Source organism: Thamnophis sirtalis, unplaced genomic scaffold (assembly GCF_051295495.1).
Source record: "Thamnophis sirtalis isolate CommonGarterSnake01/CBP01778 unplaced genomic scaffold, rThaSir2_p1.2 scaffold_5, whole genome shotgun sequence".
Lineage (NCBI taxonomy): Eukaryota > Metazoa > Chordata > Lepidosauria > Squamata > Natricidae > Thamnophis > Thamnophis sirtalis.
In genome coordinates, this window is record NW_028261385.1 from 9,347,427 (window position 1) to 9,373,978 (window position 26,552).

General features: G+C 45.7%; 1 protein-coding gene across 1 annotated transcript in view; it reads right to left on the reverse strand.

Moving 5' to 3' along the window:
- Positions 1-5,402: 5,402 nt before the first annotated feature.
- PSTPIP2 (proline-serine-threonine phosphatase interacting protein 2) overlaps positions 5,403-26,552 on the reverse strand; it is a 53,508-nt gene continuing 32,358 nt past the window's right edge. The window contains exons 7-15 of the mRNA XM_087715281.1: positions 25,941-26,039; positions 24,818-24,863; positions 19,649-19,728; positions 16,937-17,035; positions 13,184-13,280; positions 11,083-11,161; positions 9,927-9,961; positions 8,018-8,080; positions 5,403-5,594 (exon numbers count right to left, since the gene is read on the reverse strand). Coding sequence (XP_087571407.1) covers positions 8,028-8,080; positions 9,927-9,961; positions 11,083-11,161; positions 13,184-13,280; positions 16,937-17,035; positions 19,649-19,728; positions 24,818-24,863; positions 25,941-26,039 — 588 coding nt within the window. The 3' untranslated portion in view covers positions 5,403-5,594; positions 8,018-8,027. The remainder of the gene's footprint in view (positions 5,595-8,017; positions 8,081-9,926; positions 9,962-11,082; positions 11,162-13,183; positions 13,281-16,936; positions 17,036-19,648; positions 19,729-24,817; positions 24,864-25,940; positions 26,040-26,552) is intronic.

Sequence of the window (26,552 nt, forward strand, 5' to 3'; positions counted from 1 at the left end):
AAAAGATCGAAAAATTCAAATAAAAATTAATAAAAATTAAATTAAAGCAAGCCGATTCGCATAAAGGTAAGGGTTAGGGTTAGGGTTAGGGTTAGGGTTAGGTTAAGGGTTAGGGTTAGCTTTAGAGCGTTAGCGTTAGCGTTAGGTTAAGGGTTAGCGTTACGTTTTTCGTTACTTTAACGGTTAGGTTTTGGGTTAGGTTTAGGGTTAGGTTAAGGGTTAGGGTTAGGGTTAGGTTTAGGGTTAGGTTTGGGGGGCTTAGGGTAAGGTTTTCGCTTTATTTTTACAATTTTTCGATCTTTTTCGTCGCGCTGTGATGACGTCACAGCGCGCTTTTGTCGAGCGCGATTTTGTCCTACACGCTTTTGTGGTGGAACCCTTTAGCCCCACTTTGAGCTTTTTGGGAATGTGGGCAATGAAGGACTGTCCCACTTCGCGGATGTATACAAGTGTGAGGAAATCAATGAAAAAAATAAGGTTTGCATTAGTTTTGACATTTTAATGTTATTCATTTGCGACGATGTAGGATCATTGCTTCTCTTTCAGCCACCTCCAGGCTCCATCAATTTTGCAAGCCAGCACTGGAAAAAAAATGCTCCTCTACACTTTTTAAGTCTACCGACTTTCTTCTCCACCAATCACCATCGAGTAAGGGAGTCCTGCGAAGTCATAACATTGCAACGTGGAAGAGCGACCCCTGGCGGTTCGGGTGGGAAAGGCAAAGCCGTTCCTCCTTTATAACAAGCGTTTCCAATTTCTTTTCGGGTTTTCGGCCCTGCCTATGCAAATTCTTAATGTGCAATTTTATAGTCCTAGAGCGCATCTATTTTCTTGGCCTATGTGATTTCCAGCCCAATAGCACATCTGGAGGGAACTAGTCAGGGGTTGGTTCCTGCCAGTTCTAACCTCTTCTACAGAAGAGATTCCACAAATCTACAGTGCCGTTTAGAACCGGTTCCAGCTCCCCCCCCCCCGCTTCCGCACATCATCAAGATGAAGAGCGAGAGGAGGGATTCTGGGAGTTGAAGTCCACAAGTCTTAAAGCTGTCAAGTTTGAACACCCCTGGGGGTTTTTTTTTCTAAAGGATTAGGGGTGCAAGGGTCTTGTAACTTGACAGCTTTAAGACTTGCACACTTCAATGCCAGAGTTCCTGAGCCAACATGACTGGAGGAGGAATTCTGGGAGTTGAAGTCCACAAGTCTTAAAGCTGTCAAGTTTGAACACCCCTGGGTTTTTTTTCTAAAGGGTTAGAGGTGCAAGGGTCTTGTAACTTGACAGCTTTAAGACTTGCACGCTTCAATGCCAGAGTTCCTGAGCCAACATTTTGGTTGCTAAGCAAAAGCGTTGTTAAGTGAGTTTCACCACATTTTACAAGTTGGCCATGCCCACCCAATCACATGACTGCCAAGCCACTCCCACTCAGTCACATGGCTGGCAAGCCACTCCCACCCAGTCACATGGCTGGCAAGCCACTCCCACCCAGTCACATGGCCGGCAAGCCGCTCCCACAAAGCAGGCCACACCTACAGAAGAAGTTCTAAAAAAATTTGAAACCCTTACTCCCTTAAGGGTAAGGGAGAGGAGGAGTAAGGGAGAAGAAAGATGGGAAGAGAAGGATAGGGGAGAGGGTAAGGGGTGAAGATGAGAAGGATAAGGAGGAGTGGGTTGTAGAGAGAGGAGCAGTGGAAAGGGAGGGGAAGTAGAGTAGGAAAGGATGATGGAGGGAAGATAGAAAGTTGGAGGGTGGTAGAAGAAAGAGGTGTATGGAGAGCAGAAGAGCTATAATGGGTTTTTAATTTTCTGTGTATTGTTGACAAGAGGAACTGATGTAATTATTATTTAATACTATATGATACGGGCTATGTATAGTATACATAGCAATAGCAATAGCAGTAGACTTATATACCGCTTCATAGGGCTTTCAGCCCTCTCTAAACGGTTTACAGAGAGTCAGCATATTGCCCCCAACAATCTGGGTACTCATTTTACCCACCTCGGAAGGATGGAAGGCTGAGTGAACCCTGAGCCGGTGAGATTTGAACCGCTGAACTGCTGATCTAGCAGTAGCCTGCAGTGCTGCATTTAACCACTGCGTCACCTTGGCTCTTACATGTGAGTCAGGGGTGGGTTTCTCGCCCCGTTCCAACCGGTTCGGTTGGAATGGGGCCGGCGGTGTCCTCGTGCACGCGCGCGGTGCACGCATGCATACTAGTGTCTGTGCGATGCTCCAGCTGCTCCTGGAGGATCGTGCAGGCGCTGTATGCGTCCTGCGCATGCGTGGAAGTGCAGAACTCGTCAAAACCAGGTAAGGACCGCGGGCGGGCGGGTGGGCCCTTCGCCATTCCCGGAAGTTACTTACTTCCGGGTTCGCCGACCAACCGGTTCGCAGGGACCGCCACGAACCGGTTGAAACCCACTCACCCCTGATGTGAGTGTGTGTTACGAAAATGAAAATGGAAATAAAAAATATTCATGGAAAAAAAAAATTTTTAAACCCACCACTGGTTTTTTTGGCAATCCATGGAAGTTATTTTCCATGCCGGTCCTTCGTAGAAAATTAGGCAGCGTTAAGATTGCTCTCCCCACCGGCATTCCTGCCTCTCACGTGGGTCATGGCAGAAAAAGAATGGACATTGCAGGAGCCAAACTGCCTACTTTGTGTTGTTCTTTTTGATGTTGATTGGGGTGTGTTGATGGTTGGCTTTTAACACATTGGCTGTTGTTTGCTTGTTCTGCTCAGCCTCGCCTTCTAAGTACTTGATAGCAAGGATGGGATTGAAAAATATTAGCAACCGATTCTCTGCCCAGTTGCTGGGTGGGCGTGGCCTACTCGGCCTCCTGCACCATGGCTGGGGGGGGGGGTGTTTTTGCCCTCCCCAGGCTCCGGAGGCTTTCCTTGAGCCTCCAGGAAGGCAAAAACACCGCCCCCCAGGCTCCAGAGGCCAGAAACGGGCTCGGTTACGGACTTCCGGGAGACCTGTTTTTCCCCCTCAGTGCCTCCACACAGGCCCTGCATTTACCTGGCATGATGAAGGGCCACATGGATACTCCTGGGAGGGAGGGCGTGGCCAGCCAGTGCTTGCAACTATCAGTTCACGAATCAGATGTTAACATCCATTTCACCCGAACCGGTTGGAACCGGCTGAATCCCACCCCTGCTTGATAGCTTGGTGGTAAATCAGCATTCCTGTTGACCGACGAGGGGCCTGTTTCCCAGGCTTCAATCACCTCCCTGGGTTTTTTTGTACCTGCTCGTCCGACAATCTTAGTAGCAGCAAAATTGAATGTGTGCCCTTGTTCATTGCAGCGTGAGGCTACCAATGAGTTTGGGTCTCCTCATCGGACCATTCACTTGTGTTCTTGCAATCTGGTGCTCAGCTTCCTCCGGGTCTGTTCTGCATAGTGACAGGGGCAATCCATGCAGGGGATCCGGTAGATTACATTGGAAGCCTCCCACCTCCAAGCGATCTTTCCAATGCCTAATTTGTCCTCATATGATAGTCTCTGGTCAATGTGCGATACCCCACTTGCAGATCTCAAGCAAGCAAAAGGACAGCCATCAACACACCCCAATCGACACCTTAGAAAACCCACTTACAACAGGCACTATGCATATCACACACAGAACAGCACACTTGTTGGTGTGTGGTGTCTGAGCTTCGTTGTTTTTCTTGCAGACATTTCATTACCAAACTAGGTAATATCATCCCTGGTAGTAAACAGTGTGTTTGTTCTCAATTTCCATACAATGGTTCAGGGGTGGGTTTCAACCAGTTCGCGGCGGTCCCCGTGAACCAGTTGGTCGGCGAACCCGGAAGTAAGTAACTTCCGGGAACGGCAAAGGGCCTGCTCACCTGCCCACACTCCTTACCCGGTTTTGACGAGTTCTGCGCTTCCACGCATGCGCAGGACGCATACAGCGCCTGCGCGATCCACCAGGAGCAGCTGGAGCATCGCACAGACGCTAGTATGCATGCGTGCACTGCGTGCGTGCATGAGGACGCCGCCGGCCCTGAACCGGTTGGAACGGGGCGAGAAACCCACCCCTGCAATGGTTGTTCTTGATAAAGAAACCACCAAAAATACTCCCACCACCACCAACATTGACAGGGCAAGCTACTTGTATGTAAACTGAGAACAAAACCCCACACCCTTGTAGCACTGATGATGTCACATAGTTTGGTGACGAGATGTCTGGGAGAAAATAACGATCCCAGAGTTCAAACCTGAAAAAAACCTAGACAAATGGGAAAAGTTTCCTAAATTAACGGAGCCCCCCTGAGCCCAACAAAGCAGTTGTCACATCAAGAACACAGTTTAATATTAATTGCTTATTTTTTTTCTCTCCTAAAATAATTCTTAGAATTCACCTTCCAAAAATTAAAATAGTACAATAGAAATGGGGGGGGGGGGGATTAAAAGTATGGATGGCAAAAAAATAAATAAATAAATAAATCCAGAGAGAAATCCTGCAGCAACCTGATTTGGCTTCCAGAAGTTTCCCTAAGTATGTAATATAGCAACCGCACATTTTCTGATGAGGACTAGAGACTTGCTTTTAACTAAAAAAAAGTTTCACAGGCTGCTGACCCCGCACCATCACCATTCGAAAGTCCAGGAAAAGAATTAACCTTGGATGTTACTGCAATTCCCACATAGATTGATTCCCGAGTCGTTTGCAGACAAATCAGTATTTTAATAATTATTGCTCATTGAATCTTTCTTGTTGAATCAGGAAGGGTCCATTTGCTTGAGATTTCACTGGGTTTTAGCCAAGACTAAAAAGCAAAAAGGAAGGTACACAGTAAAACATAACAGAGTTGGTGCCTTGGAGGTCATCTAATCCAACCCCCTGCTCACGCAGGAGGCCCGGACTAAGGATTCGAACCGCCGAACTGCCGACCTTTCCGATCGACAAGCTCAGTGTCTTAGCCGCTGAGCCTGCTAATCAGACCTCTGTAAGCTTTCCCAGCGCTCTCCAAGAGAATTAAGGAAGATCTAAGAATGAAAGCCAATGCATTGGGATTGTCTTGTTCCATCCTCACAACACCCCTGTGAGGTAGGTCGGGTTAAAAACTGCAGTGTTTCCCAAGACACCCAATTTTAAGGTAACTCACCCATACGTGAAATCCTTTTGATGTCAAACCCGTTCCCCTTTTACTAATTAAAGAGGCAGGGGGGGAGTCCAAGGATGTGGCCAAAAAAAGGCAAGATTTTGGCTGTGAGAATGCAGTTGATGCTACAGCCGCCATCTTGACTTTTTTATATATATAACACTTTTTATCCCTTCCTTCAAACGAATAAAACAACAGGTTATTGATGTTATTTGCCAGGAAATTAGCATTCTCTCAGTGCTTTTCGGCTGTGGAGGGCAACCATCCTCCACCCCTCCAAACTTTTCGGCTGTGGAGGGCAACCATCCTCCACCCCTCCAAAATGTTCTCTTCGGATTGTGCTTTTAAAATAATAATGGCTGCACCCCTCCAAAAAAAGAGCAAAACTCCATTTGGGGGAACGTAGAGGGAGACAGCTTTCAAAATGGTGCCGTTCCGTTTCCTCATAGAGGTATCGTCCATTGAAAGACCCCCGAGATCTAGAGGGAGGAAAAAGATCAGAGAGTGAGGAGAATACAGACGGGAGCCACCTACAGGCAGTCCTCGATTTACGACCACAATCGAGCCCAACGTTTCTTGTCGCTAAGTGAGACATTGGTTAAGTGGGTTTTTGCTCCGTTTTACAACCTTTCTTGCCCTAAATCAGGTATGGCTAACCTCTTTGTCGTTGCATGCCGAAAGCGCGCATATTGGCACGCAACAGTACGTCCATGCGCCCACAACCAATATACAATGAGCGCACGACCCCTCCTATGCACCCCGCCCCCTGTGCATGCACTTGCTACTTCCTGCGCTCCCCTGCACATACGCATGTGACCCCCTGCGCCCCATAGGCCTCTCTGCAGCCTAGGACCAAAAACATGTTCCACCTCTGCCCTCCATGCATGCACGCATGACCTCCCTTCTCTCCCCACACAGACACACACGATTCCCACGCAGGCACGCATGTCTCCCGTGTGCGCCCCCCCCCGCACATGCGTAGCAGAGACCTAAAAATCAGGTGGGCGACGAGAGGCACATGCGCATGCGCTGTGGAGCTAATCTGGGCCGACGGCTCATGCGCCCACAGAAAGGGGCCTAGGTGCCACCTGTGAAATGTGTATCAGAAGTTCGCCATCATGAGCCGAGGTGGCGCAGTGGCTAGGGTGCAGTACTGCAGGCCACTTTAGCTGACTGTGATCTGCAGTTCAGCGGTTCTAATCTCACCGGCTCAAGGTCGACTCAGCTTTCCATCCTTCCGAGGTGGGTGAAATGAGGACCCGGACTGTGGGGGCAAGTTGCTAACTCAATTTGTTAAAAAAATTTGTAAACCGCTTAGAGGGGGCTGAAAGCCCTATGAAGCGGTATATAAGTCTGATTAATAAATAAATAAATAAAATGTTAAGTAAATGACTGCAATTGCTAAATTAGGAACCACATTTGGTAAGTGAATCTGGATTTTCCATTGTTCGTCAGAAGGTCGCAAAAGGGGATCACAGGCCCCTGGGATACTACGACTGTCATAACTATGAGTCACTTGCCAAGCATCTGAATTTGGATCGTGTGACCATGGGGATGCTGCAACGGTCATTAAGTGTGAAAAATGGTCATAAGTCTTTTTTTCCCAGTGCCCGTGTAATGGTCACTAAATAAACTGTTGTTAAGTCAAGGACTACCTGTGCTAAACTAAGCCATGATATGTGATTTGCGGATTAAAACACAGGTTTACATTTTGTGGTAAGCCAAGATCTCATGCTTCCAAATTGCAAGAGTTGAATTCCTGCCTTAAGGTAAGTCCAGATTGAGCAAACCGTATTTAGGGAGATTAATACAATATGTTAGTTTATGGTTTAGCGTCGTGCATTAAACTGGCCATGCTCTTTGTAAACGATGGTTTATGACTGAGGGCTTAGTGTGCAATCAGCAAATCTTGTTTATTTGTACTGAAGAATCGTCAGTTCAACCATAACTTCACACATTTCAAGCAACTTGCGTGGACTTCAATTCACTTTGCCTGAAACCTATAGAGCAGGGGTGACAAACTCAAGGCCCACGGGCCAGATGTGGCCCATGGGGTTCTTAAATCTGGTCCCTAGGGCCGGCCAGCAAATACCAAAGGATTGGCCTGTGGTGCCCAGTTGCCCGTACCCTGTTTTGGCTGGGAGGGTGCTGCAAGAGGCATCTGTCCTGTCTCCTCATCCACCCACCTCATTTGGCCCATGGGGAACTACAACACTGATCTGGCCCTTGAAAAAAATCCAGTTTGACACTCCTGGTGCAGAGTTTCCTGTGTGAGCAAGGGGTTGGACTAGAGGACCTCCAAGATCCCTTCCAACGCTATTATTTTGGGTTGGCTGGCTGGGGAATTCTAGGAATTGAAATCCACACATCTTATTTTGGGTTGGCTGGCTGGGGAATTCTAGGAATTGAAATCCACACATCTTATTTTGGGTTGGCTGGCTGGGGAATTCTGGGAATTGAAGTCCACACATCTTATTTTGGGTTGGCCGGCTGGGGAATTCTGGGAATTGAAGTCCACACATCTTATTTTGGGTTGGCGGGCTGGGGAATTCTGGGAATTGAAGTCCAGAGATCTTATTTTGGGCTGGCAGGCTGGGGAATTCTGGGAATTGAAGTCCACACATCTTATTTTGGTTTGGCTGGCTGGGGAATTCTGGGAATTGAAGTCCACACATCTTATTTTGGGTTGGCTGGCTGGGGAATTCTGGGAATTGAAGTCCACACATCTTATTTTGGTTTAGCTGGCTGGGGAATTCTGGGAATTGAAGTCCACACATCTTAAAGTTGAAAAACACTGCCTTAAGATGTTGTATTAAACACAAACATTCTGTATTATCCTATTCCAGTAATATGCCTAATTAGATAAGCACTTTAAGTTCCTTTTCTAAATGACCAAACTTACCATCTCTGGGCTAGTGAGGGTGAATTAAGCTATATCCATCCACAGAAGCATAGTTAGCTTCCCCTATAAAAACAAAGGTGACAATTAATCCACAAGGTAAAATGTCTGAAGCTAAATTTAAAACATACTTGATTAACCACGAGTAAGAACAAAAGAACCACCATTTAGGAACTATCAGGCAGGGGTAAAGTCTGCTAATTAAGATGAGGAGATTCACAAAATGTTTATTGCAAACAGCTGGAGGCAATTCAAATCAAAGGTGGGGAACTAAACCACATCATTTAAAGCAGTGGTCTCCAACCTTGGCAACTTTAAGACCTGTGGACTTCAACTCCCAGAGTTCCTCAGCCAGCAAAGCTGGCTGAGGAACTCTGGGAGTTGAAGTCCACAAGTCTTAAAGTTGCCAAGGTTGGAGACCACTGATTTAAAGGATCCAAAATTAACCCTTCCCTCCCTTGAAGCTGCTCTTTGTCCACAATGCAGGTAGTCCTCAACCTTTCGACCGCTTTAAGCGTGGTCATTAAGCAGATCATCACATGATTCCTGATTTTCTGACATATTTTTGCAAGGCTTCTTAAATGAATCACCAGGGTTGTTAAGGGAAGTCATTGTCAGCCATGGGCCTTTTTTGCTGGAAACCGGAAGTAAACGCCAGTTTCCCGCCAAAAAAACCAGCATAAACCATGATTACCTGACTTGGATGCTGCAAATGGTTGTAAATGTGGTTTGACTGCCGAATGGCCAAAATGTGATCACATGACAAGAGAGAGGGAGGGAGGGAGGGAGGGAGAGAGAGAGAGAGAGAGAGAGAGGGCAGCCGTTGACTCTGGGTCATAAAAAGTACCTTTTGAGTCCGTTGTAACAGTCGCTACGCGGCCGTTATCAGTTGAGGACTAGCTGCATGGGAAATTTTCATGCACCTGTTTTCCATTAATGTTGGGGGAAAGCAGAAGGGGATGGAGAAATTAAATCTCTGCCTTCCTTCCATCACAAGTTCTCTCTCTCTCTCTCTCCTCGCTCAATTTCCATTTTTAACAAGGCTGGAATTCTGCTTCACAGTATCTCCATCCGTGGTCCAGAATTGTTATCCTGCCAATTCGGTCGGGTTCGCCCGATGGAAATTGTGGCTGGCCACGCCCACCCACCCCAGCTCTATGCTATCCCATTTAGGCACTTTCTTTATCCAAGGTACATGCGTGGAAGCCTGTGCGCATGTGCAGACGTTCACATTTGCGAACCGGTAGGGAAGCTAAGGAAATACCACCCCTGCTGTGGTCCCCAATTTAAAAAAGATGGAAAACCCCAGAGGGTACAAGGCTGTGGGTGAAATCTATTTTTTTTTTTACTGCCGGTTCTGTGGGCGTGGCTTGGTGGGGGTTGGCTTAGTGGCATCATGTGACCGGGTGGGTGTGGCTATGTAGTCATGTAACTGGGGGATCAAAAGACAGGAACTCACTTTAACAATGTCTTGCTGCAGCAAGGTTGGACTAGATGACCTCCAGATCTCTTCCAGCCCTGAATTATCCTCTAAAGCTGAGTCTAGTGCCAGGTTTGTAGTCCTTCCTGCCTCTCCTTATTCCCTCCCTCCCTCCCTTTTGTTTTTCTTTCTTTCTCCCTTCTTTCTTTCCCTTCTTTCCTTCCTTCCTTCCTTTCACAGCATCCCCCACCCCATTTTTGGCCTAGCAGGCCTCAGGGAAGCCTGCTGGGAGCAAAAACAGACCCCTTACCCCACCCCGTGTTTCTGGAGAACCTGTAGTTTTAAAAAAATGCTTAAAAAGTTTGTTTTTTAAAGTTGCGAAGTTCAGCTGTATGACGTGCGATCTTCGGAACGTTTTTTTAAAACCTTATTTTAGTATTTTTTTACTAGCTGTTTGGGTAATATTTCTCCCCTGGTGCAAGGTTTACTCACCTGTATCGCTGGAAGGGATAGGCATCTGGGGTCTCCTGCAGAGGAAAAGAGATGCAGGTAAATCCGTCCTCCAGGCAACTCGGTTTACGCCGAGCCAGCACAACTAACTCTTAAGCAAGTCCTCAAAAGAGGACACAACACTCATCCTAAGTACGGGCAGTCCTCGAATAACGGCCACAGTTGGGTCCCAAAATTTCTATCCCAAAGCGAGACAGCTATTAAGCGAGCTTTGGCTCCATTTTACGAGCTTTCTTGCCTCCGTCGTTACGTTGCGACCTGGACTTATCAGGTCACAAAAGGAGATCGCATGACCCATAAATATGGGCCAGTTGCCAAGCTTCCGGATTTTGATCATGTGACTATGGGGTTGCTACAAAGGTCGTAAGTGTGAATAACCATTACACGACTACCTGTATATGACAGGATGCATTTTGGCTCTCCCTTCTTTGTTTTTTTACGGGACTGTAAGTTGCCCAAAGGAAGAAGCTTGTAGACATAAGTCTAGGAGTAGTGCATTTTTTAATTACTCAAAGATAATATTCTTGGCAGAAAACTATGATGTTAGCATAAAGCAGGGGTCATCAACCCATGGCTCTGGAGCCGCATGTGGCTCTTTCATCCCTCTGCTGCAGCTCCCTGTCGCCGGTTGGCGCCACAATTGATAGGGCTTTCGGTTAAGACAGGTAGAGGAAAAAGGATGCCGCACTAGAAGGGGACTCTATGGTGGGAGAACCAGACTTCCGGTCAGTAGAGGAAAAAGGATGCCACACTAGGAGGGGGCTCTATGGTGGGAGAACCAGACTTCCAGTCAGTAGAGGAAAAAGGATGCCACACTAGGAGGGGGCTCTATGGTGGGAGAACCAGACATCCGGTCAGTAGAGGAAAAAGGATGCCGCACTAGGAGGGGACTCTATGGTGGGAAAACCAGACTTCCGGTCAGTAGAGGAAAAAGGATGCTGCACTAGGAGGGGACTCTATGACGGGGAAACTGGACTTCCGGTTGGCTCCAGAATTGAATGGGGGCCTTCCGGTTAGGGCCTTTGTGGCTCTTTGAATGTTTACAGTTGCCGACCCCTGGCATAAAGCAACTAAGCAAATAACTGAAAAGAACAACATTAGCATTAAAAAGAAATAACATGTAATTTTTCATTCTTACGTGCCAGACACCGGAACCTGGCTTCTTCTGGCCCCTGTGTTCCTCTGTGTGTTATAATAATTTTCGTAGACTACAGGGACTGCAAAAAAACAGAAAGCAAAAGAGAAATTTGAAAAAAAACACAGCAACTTGTTTTCCAACTAACGTTGGCCCGCGTTGGATGGGATATGTTAATTTCTGATGTTGAGATTGCAATTCTTAGAATTCTGAGCCAGTGGAGAGACGTATGCTGGGGTTTGTTTATTCTGAATTATATACTTTTTCTACCAAAACATGGCCCTGAATACATGTTTGTTTGTTTATAATCCGATGTTATTCTTTGTATGAATAACTCAAGGCAGGAAACATACTGAATTCAGTACACCTTTCTCCTCTAATTTTCTCCACAACAATAACAACCCTCTGAATTGGCTGAGTTGAGAGTGATTGGCCCAAGAATGTCATTTAGCTGGCTTTCATGCCTAAGGCGGGACTAGAACTCACAGTAACCTAGTGATTGGCCCAAAGTCACCCAGATGGCTTTCATGCCTAAGGTGGCACTAGAACTTACAGTCTCATAGTGATTGAATCAAAGTCACCCAGCCAGCTTTCATGTCTAAGGTAGGACTACAACTCACAATCTCCTGGTGATAGGCCCAAAGTCACCCAACTGGTTTTCATGCCTAAGGCAGGACTAGAACTCACAGTCTTCTAGCGATTGACTCAAAATCACCCAGCCAGCTTTCATATTTGAAGTCGCCCAGCCGGATTTCATGTGTAATAGGGGAGTAGAATTCCTGGTGATTGGCCTAAAGTCACCCAGCTGGCTTTCATGCCTAAGGCAGGACTGGAACTTACAGTCTCCTGGTAATTAGACCAAAGTCACCAAGATGGCATTCATGCCTAAGGCAGGACTAGAACTCACAGTCTCCTAGTTGATTGGCCCAAAGTCACCCAGATGGTTTTCATGCCTAGAGGAGGAACTAGAACTCAGAGTCTCCTGGTGATTAGACCAAAGTCACCCACATGGCATTCATGCCTAAGGCAGGACTAGAACTCACAGTCTCCCAGTTGATTGGCCCAAAGTCACCCAGATGGCTTTCATGCCTAGAGGAGGAACTAGAACTCACAGTCTCCTGGTGATTAGACCAAAGTCACCCAGATGGCATTCATGCCTAAGGCAGGACTAGAACTCACAGTCTCCTGGTTTGATTGGCCCAAAGTCACTCAGATGGCTTTCATGCCTAGAGGAGGAACTAGAACTCACAGTCTCCTGGTGATTAGACCAAAGTCACCCAGATGGCTTTCATGCCTAAGGCGGGACTAGAACTCACAGCCTCCTAGTTGATTGGCCCAAAGTCACCCAGCTGGCTTTCATGTCTAATACGGGAGTAGAATTCACTGTCTCCTGTTGAGTGGCCCAAAGTCACCCAAGCAGCTTCCATGCTTAACACAAGACTAGAATTCACAGTCTCCTGGTTTCTAGCCTAGTGTTTTAACCCTAAACAGGGTTAAATACTCGGGAGTATTTGCAGAGCTTGTGAAGTGGCTGTATTGATTGTTATATGGATGGATATGGCTACCCCGGTTATGAATCTTGCTATATAATTTGTTAGACAGCCAGAAAAAATAAAGTGGGGTAGAGTAAGAGGAAGTGGTGAGACGCAAATCTTTAAAATTGATATCAGCCCTTCGAGTTCAAACCAGATCAAGGAAGAGGCAGAGAAGGATTCTGGGATTGCCGCTGGGTATAATCACAGAAACTTGAAACCCTGTCCAAATTTCTCCCTATCGCCTCTTACGCTAAAGAAAATTAAGGTGGGTTTAGCTTGAGTCTCTTTCTCATGCTCCTTCCTAGCTCTTTTTCTTCCTTGAATCTCTTATCCCCCAAATCAGTGTTTCTCAACCTTGGCGACTTTCAGTCCTTTGGACTTCAACTCCCAGAATTCCCCCAGCCAGCTGGCTGGGGGAATTCTGGGAGTTGAAGTCCACAGGACTGAAAGTCGCCAAGGTTGAGAAACACTGCCCCAAATCATCTCCAAATTGCTTTACACAACCATATTTTAAGGACTAGAATTGAGCATCGTTTGAAACTTGAGTCCTCGAGTTTCCATCTCTTTACCTGGAGGGAGGCTGCCGGTCTTGCGAATATGTACAAAACTCTCTATGTCGTTCGCGATGCTGCACTGCTCGAGGGCCTTGCGGATCTCTTCGTAATTCTGTGGTAGGGAAGAGGACACCGCTTTTAGCGGCAGGAAAACGACAGCCCCCCCCCCCCCCCGAATCGTTCCTACATTCCCGAATCAACATGCCATTGCAAGTGAAGCAGGGGGCAAAAGACTGCGGGCCACGCCTGGTGCTTACACACAAAGCAATCACTTTTGGAAGAAAAATCTTTGTGGGTTGGTTTTTTTTTTTTTTTTGTTTTTTTTGCTATGGAGGAATGATTCCTTCATAGCAAAAATCCAGCAGGATAGGATAGGATAGGATAGGATAGGATAGGATAGGATAGGATAGGATAGGATAGATAGGATAGAAAAGAATGGAATGGAATGGAATGGAATGGAATGGAATGGAATAGAATAGAATAGAATAGAATAGAATAGAAAAAATGGAATGGAATGGAATAGAATAGAAAAAATGGAATGGAATGGAATAGAATAGAAAATATGGAATGGAATGGAATAGAATAGAATAAAATAATGGAATGGAATAGAATAGAATGGAATAGAATAGAATAGAAAAATGGAATGGAATAGAATAGAATAGAAAAATGGAATGTAATAGAATGTAATATAATGGAATGGAATAGAATAGAATAGAATAGAATAGAAAATGGAATGGAATGGAATAGAATAGAAAAATGGAATGGAATGGAATAGAATAGAATAGAAAAATGGAATGGAATGGAATAGAATAGAATAGAAAAATGGAATGTAATAGAATGTAATGTAATGGAATAGAATAGAATAGAATAGAATAGAATAGAATAGAATAGAATAGAATGGAAAATGGAATGGAATAGAATAGAAAAATGGAATGGAATGGAATGGAATGGAATGGAATAGAATAGAATAGAATAGAATAGAATAGAATAGAATAGAATAGAATAGAATAGAATAGAATAGAATAGAATAGAATAGAATAGAATAGAATAGAATAGAATAGAATAGAATAGAATAGATGGAAGGGAAAGGAAGGGAAGAGATTTTGTGACGGTTCAGAAAATTTTGTTTTGAAAATTTTAATAAATTAGTTTTTGGAGAACTAATCTGATTGAGGGGAGAAAAATGTTCCTGCAAATGTATCTGGATCAATTCAGAACTATCCAATTCAATTCAGCCCTTCAAATCATTTTTTTTTCCCAAGCATCAATTCGGAATTTCGATCAAAAGCATCTCTTAACTGAATATTCGCATCACGCCTGTCTCCTCAACTCCTGACAAGGAGTTTTCATTTTTAATAAACTCCACACATCTTCTCCTGTAGAGGTAGTCCTCAAAGTATGACTGGCTACTTAGCGACCATTCGAAATTATGATGGATCTCTGCACAGCGACAGCCAGCCCTCGACTTACGACAGTGGCTCAGTGAATTTTGCCCCGTTTTATGATCTTTCCGCCACCCTTGTTAGGTGAGTCGCTGCAGTTGTTAAGGTGAGCATGGCTAGTCTAGTGAAGAGAAGGACCAGGGGAGACATGATAGCAGTCTTCCTCTATTTGAGGGGCTGCCCCAGAGAGGAGGGGGTCAAGCTATTCTCCAGAGCACCTGAAGGCCAGACAAGGAATCATGGATGGAAACTGAACAAAGAGAGATTCAACTTAGAAATAAAGAGAAATTTTCTGACAGTGAGAACAAATGGAACAGAAATTGCTTTTGGAGGTTGTGGGAACATCATCACTGGAAACTTTCAAGAAGAGACTGGACTGTCATCTGTCAGAAATGGTGTAGGGTCTCCTGCTTTGGCGGGGGGTTGGACTACATGACCTATAAGGTCCCTTCCAACTTGGTTAATCTGTTAATATTTTAACAGAATAACAGAGTTGAAATGGACCTTGTAATCCAACCTCCTGCTCAAACAGGAGACCCTGTATCATTTCAGACATGTGGCTCAGGGGTGGGTTTCTCGCCCCGTTCCAACCGGGCGTGGTGCACGCATGCGTACTAGCGTCTGCGCGACGCTCCAGCTGCTCCTGGAGGATCGCGCAGGCGCTGTATGAGTCCTGCGCATGCATGGAAGCACAGAACTCGTCAAAACCGGGTAAGCACCGCGGTGCGCGGGCGGGCCCTTCGCCGTTCCTGGAAGTTACTTACTTCCGGGTTCGCCGACCAACCGGTTCGCAGGGACCGCCGCGAACCGGTTGAAACCCACCCCTGATGTGGCTGTTCAATCTCTTTTTAAAAAACCTCCATTGTTGGAGCACCCACAACCTCTGGTGGCAAGTTGTTCCACTGGTGAATGGTACTCACTGTCCAGAAATTTCTCCTTGGTTCTAGGTTGCTTCTCTCCTTCATTAGTTGATGTGATTTTAGGAGAGGGGAAATCACCGAAATCAGAAAACTGGATCTCAAGGAATAGAAGAAGGAAAATGCTGATATTTCCTCCTCTCTCCTCCCCAGGGCCATTGTTCTGATCAAAAGGGAAACCACAGCAGACATATAGTGCAGGAAGAAGAAATGCTGGAAAGAAGAGAAAGACCTTGATTCAGTCTTTTTTTAAAAAAATAATATCGCCAGTCTTTGTTTGATCCGTATTCAGTTTTTCTGCCTCGAGGGTGCTCCAGGCAAACAGAACAGGACTTAAAATCTGATTTATAGTTAAAACGGCTGAAAAGAATCCACCCTCCGACTGGGGAAGGAAGGAAGGGGAAGATCAATAGCCTGTGTCTGCTCTGCCTCTTCTTTACTTCCAAAATGCAGTTCCCAGGATTCAATCTTGTCTCTTTCACAGGTGGTCCTCGACTTACGACCATTTGTTTAGTGACCGTCCAAAGTTACAAGGGCCCTGGGGAAAAAATGACTTTTTCCAACTATCCCTCAGACTTCTGACCAGCACAGAGCGTGTAAAAAATGTTGAAAAAATAGGATCCGACTCAGCTTACAACCGGAACAACTTATGATGGAAGTTCAAGTCCCGATTTCAGTCGTACATTGAGGACTACCTGTACACCTTCATGGCAGACCCACATAGATTAAATGACAGTAATCTAGCAGAGACGGGGAGAGGCGGTTAGACTTCTGCTTCCAATGATTTGTTTAGGGACCGTTCAAAGTGACAGCAGTAATGGAAAAAGTGGCTTGTGGCCGTTTCTCACACTTACGACCATTGCAGTGGTCACGTGGTTATAATTCAGGGGCGCGGCCTCTGAATGCGCAACCGTCGTAATGTCTCGGGGGTCACGTGATTGCCGTTTGCAGCCTTCCTGCGGTTTCTGACCAGCAGTCAGTGGGGGAAACCAGATTTGCTTAACGACAACATGGGTCACATGCTGCAGGGGCCGTAAGTGTGAGGAGGGATTGCAAGCTGCTCTTTTTTCAATGCCATCGTAACTTTGAACAATCATTAAACAAATTGTTATAAATCAAGGACTACCTGTAGTCTGAAAATCATCTTTTAGTCTTTTAGTCTGAGCAACTGAATGGAGCGGAGTGATTACTGGCCAGATGCCTTTCCTGTCACCAATGCAGAGTTACATTCAGTAGCTATATTCTCATGGTGTCCAGAGAGAGAACAATCTGCTTCTACCTAGGATCGAACTTACAACCTTCTGATTGTAAGGCGAAAGCGCCACCTCTAGGCCACCGCGCCACTCTGCTATAGTCTGAAAATGCCAAACCCCATCTACCGAAGGTAGGAATTGACGCTCCTTTCTTACATCGTCATTCTTGACACAGCCTTCCGACAGCTGGTTGATATGCAACCACATAGCGTTCCGAAAGTAGTTGATCCGCTCGCATTCTTGGCTCTCGAAGAACTGCGGGAGACACAGAAGAAGATGCTGACTGTTGAATGCATGTTGTGGTTTACCATTTTATTTTGTTCACTATTGTTTGTCTCTTGGTTGCACCCCCTCCCCTTGTGATTGTAAGCCGCCCTGAGTCCCCTCAGGGAGAAGGGCGGCCTATAAATCTCAATAAAATGTGTAAATGTGTAACTCAAAGAAGCAGCATTAGATCAGAGGGGCAATGGAGATTCTCAAGTCATCCACATCATGGTTGTCCCCAAAAATGCTTTTATTTTTCAAGAGGCAACTGGTTTCTCTTTGAAGACGTTTCGCTTCTCATCCAAGAAGCTTCTTCAGCTCTGACTGGAAGATGGGAACGGAAGGATTTACACTCCTGGAAGACAATTGGTCATTTGCATTCTTTTTCGAGAATCTGTTGTGGCCCGCCGCAGAGTCGGACAGGGAGGAGGTTGGGGAGGAACATGGGCCAGTTCTGGGGGTTGAGGAAAGCTCAGACGAGGGCTCTGCCTCGGAGGCAGAGAGGGAGTTAGACAGCAGTGAGGCAGAAGAACAACTGGAGCCTGTTCCCAGTGTGCGCATGCGCAGAGCTCAGTGGTGGGTTCCGGATCCCGTCGCAACTGGTACGCTGCAACGGGGCCGAGCGTCCACCACGTGCATGCCCACTGCACACACATGTGCACCCACCACCCACGACGCTTCAGCTGCTCAACAGAGCATTGCGCAGGCGCCGTACGCTGCGTGCGCAGGCGCAAATGGCCCGGTTGGGTCCAATACAGCTCAGGAACGGGGGCGTGTGGGTGGGCCCTCTGAAGCACCGTACCGGAATGGTGCCTGCTGCTCCCAGAGCTGCTAGAAGACAAGAACAACTAAGAAAGCAGGGTCGGCTTAAGAGTAAAGCCACACCTTGGAGGTGATTGGCCCCTCCCATAGGAAACAAAAGAGGAGCGAACGGGGAGTAGGGCTTTTGCAGGAAACAATTTGTTCATTCGGTCAGTTCAAGTGTGGAAAGTTCTGTGTGTGACTTTAAGAGACTCTGTGCCAAGTTTTGCCTTGCCCTGTGTTTGGAAACGGGTTATCTGGCAGCGCTCCAAACGAGATAAGGTTCGTGTGGATAAACATTCCTTTGAAAGACTGTTTGCTAAGCCTTGCGGACTGTGAATGAAAGGAATTCACAGTCGTGTAAATAAAAGGGTTTTTTTGCCGGGACCAAGACTTTGCTTCTTGCTTTCTAAGGACTCCTGGGTCAGAACAGAGTCGTTGAGGCCACTTGGAGATTTGTCTGTGTCCTCAGGGTCACTTGAGTAGTGCAAGTGGGTGTGGAGCCTTCTTGAACTGCTGAAAGCATTTGCACTACTGACCCTGAGGACACAGAGGACTCAACGACTCTCTCAAAGGATGCAAATGACCAGCTCTCTGAAAAGAATATAAATCCTTCCATTCGGCGTCATCCAGTCACATCTTCAGTCATTAGTGAATCTATTTTCCCCAATGGGCGTTTGTTTTTTTTTTGGGCCCGGAAATAGGTAGTTTTCAAATTTGATATATATAAATAAATAAATTTTATGGGACAATGCTATTCCAAAAGGGAGAAGCAATAACCAAAAACAACTAAGCACTTTGGATGGCCCCCACAAGTGCCAAGAAGGGGTGTAGATATAATCTGCATTAAGAACTTTTTTATTTTTATTTAATTTTATTAAAAACTAGCTGATAACTCGGAGTTGCCCGGAACAAATCCCTCTTCCCAGAGGGAGCCCCCTTGCTTTTTTTTTTTTTTAAAGAACCAATTCCCCTTACCAGAGGGAGATTCCTTGTGGAGTACTGTGAAGCCGTTACCATGGCAACTGCACTGTGCTGTACAGTAGAATCCATTTTAAGGCACAACAGGCTATATCTTAACAGAACTCCAAAATGCATACTATCACGATCAAAAGTACTGTGATTTGACACTCTAGATATAATTCATTCCTTTTCATTACAGCGGCCCAGGCGTTCCAGAGTTCTGCTGGAACACACAGACACATACACACACTGACGGGTGTTACGGGTTTCTTACCCCCCACAGTATTTTTTTTCCAGAGAGTAAGTCATCTTTGGACCAAGTTTGGTTGAAATTGCTCCAGGCGTTCCTGCTGGAACACACACACACGCACACACAGCGTGTGTGTATATATAGATAGATGTATTCTAGAATCTATTTGGGATGGAGGAGGGGGGAATCCATTTTTTTAAAAATTGTTTGGCTTTCCGCCTTGTTGGCTTCTCCTTCGCTGGGTAAGTAAACCTTCCTGCTTTGGGTTTTCCAAAATAAATTATACCCATATGTGGAAGTATTTTACATGCAGCTGTTAAATTACAGGCTGCGTCCACTTAGGTCTCTACCGAACACCCAACCATGTAGCTGAATCAGCAACTAAACTGTTGGTTCAGCTGAATATCTTACTTTTTGTAACCACACCACAGAGGAGAAGGAGAGAGAAGGGAACCTAGAAACAATGGAGAATCCTGCCCAACGTGAATGCAAAAATCTCAGAAACTTCTCTTATCACCCCCGCCTTAAACATCGCACTGAGAAAAAAGATTTCTGCTTTATTTCTGTTGCGTTGGTGTTTTGTTTTTTACCTCACAACTCTTCATGTGCTCGTTCTGCCATTCCTCTCTGATCTTCTCCAGAGCGTTGACATTGTTCTGATACATCCTGTCTGCAAATGGGCAACAAAAACGAAGTTATCCAGCCGTGTGCAGCAGCTGCCAAAAAAGCCAACACAGTTCTAGGCTGCATAAACAGAGGGATACAATCAAGATCATGTGAAGGGTTAATACCACTTTATAATGCCTTGGTAAGGCCACACTTGGAATACGGCATTCAGTTTTGGTCACCACGATGTAGAAAAGATGTGGAGACTCTAGAAAGAGTGCAGAGAAGAGCAACAAAGATGATTAGGGGACCGGAGACTAAAACATATGAAGAACGGTTGCAGGAATTGGGTAAGGTAAAAGTAAAGGTTCCCCTCGTTCCTGACTCTAGGGGGCAGTGCTCATCTCTGTTTCAAAGGCTAAGAGCCAGCGCCGTCTGAAGACATCTCTGTGGTCATGTGGCCAGCATGACTTAACACCAAAGGCACATGGAACACTGTTCCCTTCCCACCAAAGGTGGTGCCTATTTTTCTACTTGCATTTTTTACGTGCTTTTGAACTGCTAGGTTGGCAGAAGCTGGGACGAGTCATGGGAGCATCACTCCGTTACGTGGCGCTAGGGATTCGAACCGCCGAACTGACGACCTTTCTGATTGACAAGCTCAGCGTCTTAGTCACTGAGCCACCACATCCAGAATGGAGTATGTCTAGTTTAATGAAAAGAAGGACTAGTGTTTGAGGGGCAGTCACAGAGAGGAAGGAGGCAGTCAAGCTACTCTCCAAAAGCACCTGAGGGCAGGACAAGAAGCAATGGGTGGAAACTAATCAAGGAGAGAAGCAACTGAGGAGAAATTTCCTGACAGTTGGAACAATTAATCAGTGGAACGACTTGCCTCCAGAAGTTGTGAATGCTCCAACACTGGAAGTTTTTAAGAAGAGATTGGATAACCATTTTCTGAAATGGTATAGGGTTTCCTGAGTAGTGGGACAGCAGGTTTCCTGAGCAGGGAGTTGGACTAGAAGACCTCTAAGGTCCCTTCCAACTCTTGTTATTCTGTGTTAAAAAGGTGCTGAACCCAAATTGCAAACCCATCTTAAAACCCTAGACGAAAAGACACAGGGATAAAGAGTCAGTTACCAAAAGATAACAGATTCACCTGAGCAACTGACTGACATGGGATACCAATAATTCCCTTTGTATGACCCTGTAAACCCTTAATTTGGGGCAAAGTAAGGGCAACTACTGAAGGATTGTTTATCATACAGGTAGTCCTCAACTTACGACCACAATTAGGAGCAGAATTTCTAGCATAAGTCATTGTGGTGGCGCAGGTGGTTAGAGTGCAGTACTGCAGGCCACTTCAGCTGACTGCTATCTGCAGTTCGGCGGTTCTAATCTCACCGGCTCAAGGTTGACTCAGCCTTCCATCCTTCCGAGGTGGGTAAAATGAGGACCCGGATTGTTGTTGGGGGCAATATGCTGACTCTGTAAACTGCTTAGAGAGGGCTGAAAGCCCTATGAAGCGGTATATAAGTCTAACTGCTATTGCTATTGCTATTGCTAAATCAAGTCAGACCAACTTTTCGAGAATTTTTACATTGGGGGGGGTCATTAAGCAAATTGTGTCGTCATTAAGCGAATCACACAGTCGTTAAGTAAATCCAGCTACCTACCCCAATGATAGGGTTTTTTTAAGCTGGAAATTGGCAAATAAGTCATGAATCACAATAGGATGCTACAATTGGGGTGTAAATGTGATCTGAACACAACGGAGGGGATAGTGCAACTGTGAGTACAGATCATAAGTTATTTTCAATCACAGATGTTAAGTGAATCACAGAGGCATTAACCGAATCTGGCTTCCCTCACTGACTCTGAAACTATCATAAGTACATGCCAGTTGCCCGGCAACTGAATTTTGATCACATGACCCTGTGGGGAATGCTGTGATAGTCGTAAATCTGAAGACCGGACATAAGTGTGAAGACAATTACTTTTTTCAGTGTTGTTATAACTTCAAGAAATCACTACAAGAATTACGAAAAGCCACGAACCACCAGTACTACCATTTGACAAAACATCTATTGTTTTTCTTTTGGTGCTACACTTTTAAAAAAAACTTATTGATAACAGGAAAGGAACACTACTAATCCCTTTACCTGGAATCAATTCCTAAAATGCCTAGGGGATGATTACTTGAATATGAGCCAGCCGTGTGCAGCAGCAGCCAAAAAAGCTAATGCAATCCTTGGAGGTATAAACAGAGGCATAGAATCAAGATCACGTGAAGGATTAGTACTGCTTTATACGGCTTTAGTAAGCCCACACCTGGAATACTGCATCCAGTTTTGGTTACCACATTACAAAAACATGTTGAGACTTTGGAAAAAGTGCAGAGAAGAGCAACTAAGATGATCAAAGGCCTGGAGAAGAACGGCTGCAGGATTTGAGTTTGGATAGTCTAAAGAAAAGAAGGACTAGGGGTGACATGATAGCAGTATTCCAATATTTGAGGGGCTGCCACAAAGAAGAGGGACTCAAACTATTCTCCAAAGCACCTGAGGGTAGAACAAGAAGCAATGGGTGGAAACTAATCAAGGAGAGAAGCAACTTAGAACTGAGGAGAAATTTCCTGACAGTTAGAAGCAATTAATCAGTGGAACAGAAGTTGCCTCCAGAAGTTGTGAATGCCCCAACACTGGAAGTCTTTAAGAAGATGTTGGATAGCCATTTGTCTGAAATGGTCTAGGGTCTCCTGCTTCAGCTGGGGGCTGGACTAGAAGACCTCCAAGGTTCCTTCCAGCTCTATTCAAATTCTAATATACATAACCCGCTGCATAATTTTCTTGGTCATTTCAAGATCTGAAAGCAGAACTTTTGCTGAAAATATGCAGAAAGCATCATTATGAACAGATTTTGGAGGGTTTTTTGGTGCCTTTGAGGAAATGTTGACATCCAACTTTTTTAAAAAATGAGCAAGAAAAATTAAAGTCTTAATAAAAGTCCTGCTGATCATGGATGAATGTTTCCTTCTGGATTTTTTCCTGTAGAAATGTGGAAATTCTTATCTGATCAATGTTATGGTCATGGATATATAGAGCATAGATTAACCAGGCTGGAAGGGACCTTGGAGGTCTTCTAGTCCAACCCCCTGATCAAGGAAGAAGAGTTTTTATCATCCCGGTCAAATCATTCATAGGAAGAATTTGGAAAAAAATCTAACGGAGTTTCTTGTTGATTCACCTTTTTTAACCATTTCTAAACAAGATGTATGTTTTTCCCCTAACTCACAACCAAGGAGGAAGACAATTAACCAATGTGGTTGAAGTTCCTTCAACTGTCTATATATATATATATCCATTTTAGGCAATTTCCTTCCTCTTTTCACTCCTACCTATTCCTTTTTTTAAAACTATATTCTGTACGGCCTGAGTTCATACAAAATAATGAATCCTAAATCTGAATTCACATCCAATTGCTGCATTCAGACAACGTGCTATGCCCAAATAAATCACATTTTGACTTAAGCTCGTGGACTGGAACACAGGACATGCTAAGACTGGTACCCCCAAATTCTTACCACTAACCTTAATAATTCCACTCACATAACACGCTAAACTCAGGTTGACATATCACCGTTGCTGTGTTTGCATTAAGAGACACACTCAAGGCATCTTATCTGTATGGTGGTAGTAATCCTGTTTAAACCCCGTGGTTAATTCACTCGGCTTTTTTGTTATATTATACAGTCACAGTGTCCTGGCTGAGTTCAACAGAGGAGAATGATAAACAGATACTGGCTTACGACAATTGAGCTCAACATTACTGTTTGTTAAGTGAGTTTTGCCCAAGTTACGACCTCTCTTACCACAGTCGCTAAGCGAATCACTGCATGAATTGGTTGGATTTTCCCAGCACAGAACAGTACATTTATAAAACAGTGTTTATACATGTCTGCATAGAGATCCTTAAGTCATCCAGGCCATGGTTGTGTCCCAAAGGTGATTTTTCAAAAGGCAACTGGGCTGTCTTTGGTTTTTTCCTTGAAGATGTTTCGCTTCCCATCCAAGCCGTGGCACGACAAAACCGCGCTCGACTAAAGCGCGCCCGATTAAACCGCGTCGCTGACGTCATCAACAGGGCGACAACAGCCAGCGCGGAGAAGGAAGGGCGCTTTAAATAGCGCTTTGAAAGCAAGCCGATTCAAGTTAAGGTAAGGGTTAGGGTTAGGGTTAGGGTTAGGGTTAGGGTTAGGTTTAGGGTTAGGGTTAGGGTTAGGGTTAGGGTTAGGGTTAGGTTTAGGATTAGGTTAAGGGTTAGGGTTAGGTTTAGCGTTAGATTAAGGGTTAGGTTTAGGGTTAGGGTTAGGTTTAGGGTTAGGTTAAGGGTTAAGTTTAGGGTTAGGTTTAGGGTTAGGTTAAGGGTTAGGGTTAGGGTTAGGTTTAGGATTAGGTTAAGGGTTAGGGTTAGGTTTAGGGTTAGGTTAAGGGTTAGGGTTAGGTTTAGTGTTAGGTTAAGGGTTAGGTTTAGGGTTAGGGTTAGGGTTAGGGTTAGGTTAAGGGTTAGGTTTAGGGTTAGGTTTAGGGGGGTTAGGTTTAGGTTTAGGGGGGTTAGGTTTAGGTTTAGGGGTTAATTTTAGGTTTAGCATTTACAGCGTGCTTTTTTCTCCGCGCTGTTGTCGCGCTGTGATGACATCAGCTACGCGGTTTCGTCGAGCGCCCTTTAGTCGAACGCGGTTTTGTGGTGGAACCATCCAAGCAGCTTCTTCAGTTCTGAAGGAAGTCCAGTTGCCTTTTGAAAAAAAGCACCTTTGGGACATAGTTTCCAAACCTCAGGAGCGTTAAGATGCATGGACTCCAATTCCCAGAATTCCCCAGCCAGTCAAGGGAACGATCCACAATTGAACAGCCAAGTCACCGTATTGACTTCAACTCCCAGAATTCTCAGCAATTCTCACATTGACTGGAGAATTTGGGAAGCTTGAGTCTATATACATCTAGAAGCTATCAGGTTGGGTAATGTTAGTTTAACAAGTGATGTTATCCTAGCCTCTTTGTGTCAGTCTCTGCGCATTAAATTGGTCTTCCTTTAAGACCGAGAAGTGGAAATAGGTTTGAAAGTTGGCAATACTCTTCAGAGGCAGAACCACTCACCTGAATCTTCCAAGGCAGTTTTGGCCTGAGCAAGTTTTACAAACAGCTGTAAAAGGAAGAAAACAAAATTGGGGAAGATAAATAACGGTGGTCAGGGAACATGTTAATTCTGAAAAGGGGAAGGGAGAGAAAAGAGAAAGAGGAGAGGAGAGGAGAGGGGAAAATATGGAATGGAATTGAAAACAGAATGGAATAGAATTACAATTAAGTAAAGGCTCCTTTATAACTGGATTGAGCTTACGGCCTGTGATCGACTTATGACCACAGTTGAGCCCAGAATTTATGTTGCTAAGCAAGACATTTCTTAAGTGAGTTTTGCCCCTTTTTACAACCTTTTCCCCACAGTTGTTAAGTGAATCTCTGCAGCTGGAAAGCTTGACTCAGCCTTCCATCCTTCCGAGGTCAGTAAAATAAGGATGCGGATTTTGGGGGGCAGTCTCAACCGCTTAGAGAGGGCTTGTCAGTGGCGGACTCCCGTGTAAATGCCATTTTATGGGGTGGCCTCTCAGCCACCGGGCCCCTCCAGTAGCCGAATCAGAAGAGGGAGAGGCGTGGGAGTCAGGGTCAGCATCAAGGCAACCTGGGAGCTCCGAGGAGGAAGAGGGAATGGAGCTATCAGAGATAAGAGACAGAGGCAGAGCCTGGGCCATCCATCAGCTCTGAGATGGAGAGTCAACAGCTCCCAGGTCTGGAGGTGGCTGATGAGGAAGAGGAGAAACAGCTTTGTCCAGTGCCTGACAGGCAGATGCGCAGAAGGCAGAGGAGAGGAGAGCAGTGGAAATCTATGGGCCGGTCCTTGGGATGGAAGAGCCACCGCTGCTAGCGAAGCCCCAATCTAGCTCTTGGGATAAAAGGCAGGGGGCGGAGATGAATTGATGTGGCAGACAACTATTCATCTTCCCTGATAGGCAGACTTGTTAGCCTGCGGTGAGAGGGAGAAACTTTTTGCCGGGGCTGCTGGCGCGTCTAATAAAGGAATCATTGCCTCAACTACAGAGGTTTTGTCGTGTTTGGGGAGCTGGGGGCAGAAGATTTTGGAGCGAAACGGTCATTGAATTGAAGCCCAAAGCCATCTTGGCAGCTGTTCACACATTCTGCTCGGCCTGCAAGGGATCCCCTCTACCTTCTCCTGCTGCTTCGGGGTCACCAGGTTGCTGCTCCGATGAACGGCTTGCTCTGCTTCGTCTTTGTCTCTGCATCGCTGTTCGTATAGCCTCTTGGCCTAGGGAATTGCACAACAGAACAAGCTGACGGGGACAGACAATCATCACATATTTTAATAAACAGAAGGTGTGTGTGTGTGTGTTGTGGCCTGCCAGAAGAGCTAGCAGCAGATTCGGACAGTGAGGTGGTTGGGGAGGAACATGGGCCAGTCCTGGAGTCTGGGGAAGGCTCTGATGAGGGCTCTGTGTCGGAGGCAGAGAGGGGGCCAGAGCCGTATGTCAGTTATCAGCTGCCTTCAGAGTCAGACATCAGTGAGGCAGCTGGAGGATGTTCCCAGTGTGCGCATGAGCAGAGCTGCCAGGAAAAGGGAACAGCTAAAGAACAGGGGTCGACTTGGGAGTAAGGCCACAGGTGGATGATGAATGCCCCCTCCCAGAGGAAATAAAAGAGGAGCGAAAGGGGAGTGGAGTTTGCAGGAGACAGTTAGTTCACTTAATTGGTTCCTGACTCTCCGAGACTCCTTGCCAAGTTCGGCAGATATCGGCCTGGCAGCTCTCCAAGCCAGATAAGG